The following is a 6000-nucleotide window of genomic DNA, read 5'->3' as shown; positions in this document are numbered from 1 at the left end:
CTCCTCCTTCTTCTCCTCCTCCTTCTCCTCCTCCTCCTCCTTCTTCTTCTCCTTTCATCTTTTTCTTCCTCCTTCTCCTCCTCCTCCTCCTTCTTCTTCTCCTTTCATCTTTTTCTTCCTCCTTCTCCTCCTGCTCCTCCTTCTCTTGCTGCTTCTCCTCTTCCTCCTCTTCCTCCTCCTCCTTTCCCCCCTCTCCCATTCTCTCCCTTGTTCTATCTCTCCCTCTTGGTTTCTCTCATTGTCTTTCTCAATCAGAATGTGTGTATGTCTGTGTGTGTATTGAATGCAGAAGATGATTTTGTAGAAAATCTCTGTACTTTCCACTTAATTTTGCTGTGAGCATAAAACTATTCTTAAAAAACAAAATCTGCTAAAAATGTGACTGGTCATCATCAAAGTATTTTTAGGCTCCTGCAGGTGCAAAAACTGGTGAAGACAGCCAGCCCATCTCAGCATTCTGCAGTACAGAACAGGGGTCACCTTCGAGCATCTCCCCACAGCACAGTGGGGATTTTCTTTTTTGCTTTTTTTAAAATGGTTTTTGTGATGAAACATTGAGTCCTCAGAAGGTCCAGGGACAGAGTCAGTTAACAGCTGTGCACCAGTTTCCTGGGGAGCCTCACAGATGCATGGGAGCACTCAGACTTCTTGTTCCCAACACTACCTCCTAGAAGCCAGACCTGGGCCAGACCTGCTCTCACTGACCTCATGCTCTGACCACGACTTGGTTGTACACCTGCTTTTGCCCATTGTTAGTATTGATCTACTCCATTTTGTTCATTTTATGTTCTTCCAGAGGACTTATTCAGACATCATGAAGGCATTCTGTCCTCCATCCTCTCTCTTTTCAGCCTCCCTAGGTCAGTGGTTTTTAGTCTGAGCGACACACATAAATCATCCAGAGAAATTGAACATTCTGGACACCAGCAGCAATTAATGGGCCAGTGGACAATTTTCAGCTTTCCAGATGACTCAGCTGAGAGGCCAAAGTGAAAAGTACAGGTTGTGATGAGCTCTTGACATTTCCCCAAACTTCAATACTCTCCTCCAGCTAATCACAAAGACAAAGTAAGATGACCATATAAAAGATATATACATATATTTATAAAAGATTATATTTATAAAAGATTTATATGTATCCTTATATACGTATAAATGCATAAAAAAATTAAACTTCAATACCATATTTAAAGCCAAGTTGTAGACCATCATCACTCCTGTAACATCACCATCCCAAAGTCGGAAGTTTGGTCTCGGCTCCTGTTCAACTCAGAGTACTTGGGAGGACGTTTTCAACCCTGTACGCCTTCTCCAGGATCTTGCTGAGGTTTAGATGATGACAGGCTCTGGAAATTACCCTTTCCCTACCTTCCTGTATGAAAACCTATTATAATCTCTAGAAGAAGAAACTATGTAAATAATCTACCTTTCCCCTACTGTCCCATTTTCCACAGCAAGCCAACTAACTTAGAAACAGGCTGCTCAAGCAAATTCCTATATTCTAAAACAATGTGTACTATGTAGCAGATATATCTTTATTAAAATGTTACATTTTCTAAAAGGGGAACTCCTCTAAAGAGATACGTTCCTAGGTACCTTGTTGTGATAGCTATTCCCATTTGTTGATATGACTATATCTGGAATGAACTACAATTCAGAAATGGGGGGGCATACCAGTCATTGCCCTCACACTTGTCATCTAGCCCCCATGAGACACTGCTCACCTCTCCAGTCCCACTCCTCCACATACTCCTTCCTCCCTTGATGACAGCCAGATACTTTAGTCCTGAGAACACAGCTTCCTGCAATCCAGAAGCCTCTATACTTGGTTGATGCATTTCAGGAGACATTCCCATTGCTACACATGCCTTTGGATTCATCTGGAATATCACTCTTTCCTAGGAACAGGCTATGTTCCCTCTGACAGAGAGGTTCTCTACAGCATTGTCACTCAGAAGACCTTCCCAGAAGCCACAACTACAGAGTGTAGCTGGTTCACAGTGGGCGGACTAGAAATTCTGCTAAGGTCTCAAGCCATCCTCCATGCCAGTTTCCTAGTTCCACGTGTCATGTGCCAAGTGCCATCACAACATCAGTTCTTTTAATGGGCCCAAAATGATGACCTTTTAATGACCTTCTAACCTGCAGCTTCTTAGGAGCTTATAGTTCAGCAATGGACTCAGCTCTGTCCCCAACACTGAGACAGGCACTTAGCATCTGGTTAAATCATGACAAATTTTAACCCAATTTTCCCATGTCCCGTGAGCCTACATATAGTAAGGTGAAGACGCCTGGTCCAAATGAACTAGTGAACTTATAAAAGTAAATGGCAAGTCAGCTTTAGGCATCCCAGCTCTTGGGATGCAGAGGCAATAGGCAAAAACATGAAGGCAAGCCTGGTATAGAGGGAGGTCCAGTCAACCTAGGGCTACACAGTGAGACCCTACCTAAGAAAACAAAAAGTATAATTATTAAGTATTGTAATGCACTATTCCACTGCCTATTATAGGTAACAGAATCAATGGTGTCTTGAAAGCTCAAGATTCAAAAAAAAAGTTCAATAAAATCAACACGAATGATGTATCTATGGTAATATTAACAAAATTTACCTAGGCTCTTTCTATCAATCATCTCAATGGATGATTTTTTTTTTCAAGACTCTAACAAAATTACAAACACCAACTGTATCAGAAGGAAACATGGTTATTTTAAAAACAGATCAGATAACGTATAAAAATAGATTTGTGGTTGTAATAACATAAAAATTATTGACTCGGCTCCAGCTCAACAATGGCTACTGCTAGTGTATCTGCTAGAATGGGGACTTGCATCCTGGAATATTTTCCACTGCTGAACGACTTCTCACAAATAATCTTTCATTGCAATGGCCACTATCTGCCAAGGTGAGGGTGGAAACGATGACAGCAAACAGATGGGCAACAGACATCGAGAAGTTACCCTATTGTTAGTACTGACAGTGTTGGAGCCCAATAGAAGACATGTTTTCCACTGAGTCTCACGTACTTTGTTTCACAGACTAGCACTAGTCATCATCTTGTTGAGTTTAAGCAAGTTTTGGAAATGTTAGGAGGGACAGCTAGACAGATTCTCAGACCCTTTCACATCTATCCCACATCTCTAGGAAGCCCGAAGAACAGACCAGGCATCAAAACCTCAGAGCCCCGCAGCCACCAGGCAAGAATGAGAAAGGTGGCAGGAAGGAGAGGGTGGGAGAGGGTGGCCCCATCTAGTGGCCTCACTGATGTAGAACTCAGGCTGATCTTAATCTGTAGAAAAATCTACAAATCAGGGATGTCATTGCTAAAGCCTTGATTTGATGCAGAATTGCTACAAATTAAGAAACAGAAGTCACTGTAGTTTAAACACAATACACTTTTAGAGCAGATGAGGGAAGCTCCATTAGGCAAACCCAGAACACAACTTTCCACTGTCTGACTTTACAAAACCAAACCAAACCAAACAAAACCAAACCAAACAAAACAAAACCAAATCAAACCCTACACATATTCATTTCCTAGAACTCTATAGAGCAGCACTGAGAATATGGACCAAGAGCCACCCCCCTGCTCTCCTTGGCTGCCATGGGATGAATGTCTCTGACCTGGTGTCAGGAGCCACTCAGACTGAAATAGACATTAACACATTCTAGCCAATGTGCTCTTTTCAACAATCAAATTGCAACAGTCTTTGTTAATTCTTAGCAAAACAAAATACTTTATTGATTTTGACAAACTGACCCATTGGGGAAGAGGCTATGTCTTTCTGAAATAAATTTAAATATAAATATGGCCTGAAGACAATTAGAAATTTACAACTCAGTGATTGTCCCAAACTCTATCACACCTGCAAATAGGACTTCTCTCAGCAGAGAGCCTGTGTCCTGCAGGCGCTCCTTCCCCTATCATGTCTGCATTGTCTCCTCCTAGCACCTAATTCAGAGTCAGTAGGTAAGTTTAGGAGCATAAAGACAGGAGTGGAATGGAATTAGCACTAATGAACTCAATCCCTTGGTTCATTATTTTCCTCTACTGCTGTCTGCTGGTCCATATTCATCATGATAACCTCTCCTAACATAAAACACCTATCCTTATCCTAAGATCAACCTCATAATAAATGTGTCATATTTTCAGAGCTTGAGAAAGCATAACCATCTATATTGGCAGCAATAGACTCTCTTCTATTTATCTATGAGGGCACCATGCTCCCATGATTTTACCCATTGGGAAGGGTAGAAGTAACATTTCAAATTACAAGAAAGTAGATAAAACACAATCAAGTGCTTCTAAATTCAGGAGGCCCCTCCCACCAAATTTTAATTCCTATCCCTCTCTTAGTAATGGTTTTAGTAACCAAGATAGAATTCTTGTATTACCAATGATTACACTTACTAAGGGAAACACAAACTTGTAAAACGTTCATGAATGAGAAAATCTCTGTAGTGAGCAGAGACACTGAGGTGGTGCTGATACAAAAATTAGGATGATGTTAACCTGAATTTTGAGTATACACAGTAGAGGGTTACCCTCTCCGCTGCAGCTGGAAGAACCAACACAGAAAATCGCCTTGGAGCTGTAATGGGTGTGACTCAATGACATCAGTGACAGTCTCTATAAATCTCAGGCAGAAGGTCCCTCAGAGGGCCACTGGTACTCATCCTGCCCCTCAAGGTCTATCTTCAACAATGTAGATGTTGTCTTCAGCTCGGGAATGCACAACCGCTGCGTTCTGCAAAGCTTCAATCTTAGAGACACGGAAGGCAACCACGCTGCAGAGAGAGAAAGAGAGAGGGAGAGATGTTGAAAGAACAAGAGGTCATCTTTAATGTCTGATCTGAGCAGAACATTTATGATATATACTCAGGACTCCAGGAGCCCCACGCACAAAAACTATAACAGCAAACAGTACCACCCAGGGCCTTGGTATTAAGTCATAGAAAAGTTTGTTTAATAAGTATCAGACTAACTAAGAATTATTTCAAAAAAACAGCTCATATTGGAATCCTTCAAATTACTCATGTAATAGAATGTGAAAGTGAAGTGGAAGGTCTAAAGAGACAGATAACTACTAGGAAACCAAGGTACCCAATCAAGATGTGCATTTTGAGGCTGTGCTAAGAATCGGGCTGTAAACCTTTAGTAAGGGTTAGGAGGGCTTGGTGACCTGATAACCCTGAAGCTCACGAAAAGGAATAAGGAACGAATCAGCGCCACAGTGTTGTCCTCTGACCTCCACAGGTGCCATCACCCCCCCACACACACACACACACACACCCCACACCATGCATGAAACAATACAAGGTTGATTTTTTTTTTAAAGAGAGGGATTTGAAACCTGCATCGCATCTACATCCTCTAACGTTAAGTATAAAGTAGAAACACACTTAAAACTGAGAAGCTGTCATTTTTTTCCTGGGAACTGGTGTCTGTGCCATAATGACAAAAACTACTTGTATGACTACTTGTATGACACACATTTGTTTACATCATGTGAGCAAAAACATCACCTATGGAACCGAAAGAAATTAATTTGGGGAGAGGACTGCTAGTGTTGGTGGCTGGCCCATCCTGACAGCTATGGGAGGGGCTTCGCTTGGAGAGCTCAGTCACTCTCCCTGTTAATCAGCGTAGGCACGTGCGCTGATATCTGGGCATATGGAACTCCTGGAAGAGCAAATCAGAGAAGACAAGAGACTAGCTTTAACTGTCAGTGATGTTATGACCTAGTAGAGTTTTGTCATTTTTACACAGTGGTCTTCTCTCCTACTGAAATGTAGACCCAAAATGAAGGTCTCTAGTCGGCCACATAAGGGACACCTGTGCTGAGAATTATAAGGAAAAGGATCGATCCAGCTTCACTCTGCCTGGGACAGTCACATATGTAGAGAGACAGTGCAAGGTCAAGACACTCAGGAGTCAGTGTGATAGATACAACTGAGGAAGCCCCTGAATGTGTTAAAGAGTGCTTAGTTTGGCTTCCTGG

The 6000-nt window shown here is 42.0% G+C and overlaps 1 protein-coding gene across 3 annotated transcripts in view; it reads right to left on the bottom strand.

The window, feature by feature from the left end:
* Positions 1 to 3711: 3711 nt before the first annotated feature.
* The window catches only part of LOC110305786 (hepatitis A virus cellular receptor 1 homolog), a 32197-nt gene continuing 29908 nt past the window's right edge, over positions 3712 to 6000 (bottom strand). For 2 of the 3 annotated variants that reach the window (XM_021177901.2, XM_029483853.1), the window contains exon 9: positions 3712 to 4786. In XM_021177901.2, coding sequence (XP_021033560.1) covers positions 4684 to 4786 — 103 coding nt within the window. In that variant the 3' untranslated portion in view covers positions 3712 to 4683. The remainder of the gene's footprint in view (positions 4787 to 6000) is intronic. The other variant, XM_029483854.1, reaches the window with a different exon arrangement.

Source organism: Mus caroli, chromosome 11, assembly GCF_900094665.2.
Source record: "Mus caroli chromosome 11, CAROLI_EIJ_v1.1, whole genome shotgun sequence".
Lineage (NCBI taxonomy): Eukaryota > Metazoa > Chordata > Mammalia > Rodentia > Muridae > Mus > Mus caroli.
The sequence above is the reverse complement of the archived record's forward strand: the minus strand, read 5'-3'. Positions and strand labels throughout refer to the sequence as shown.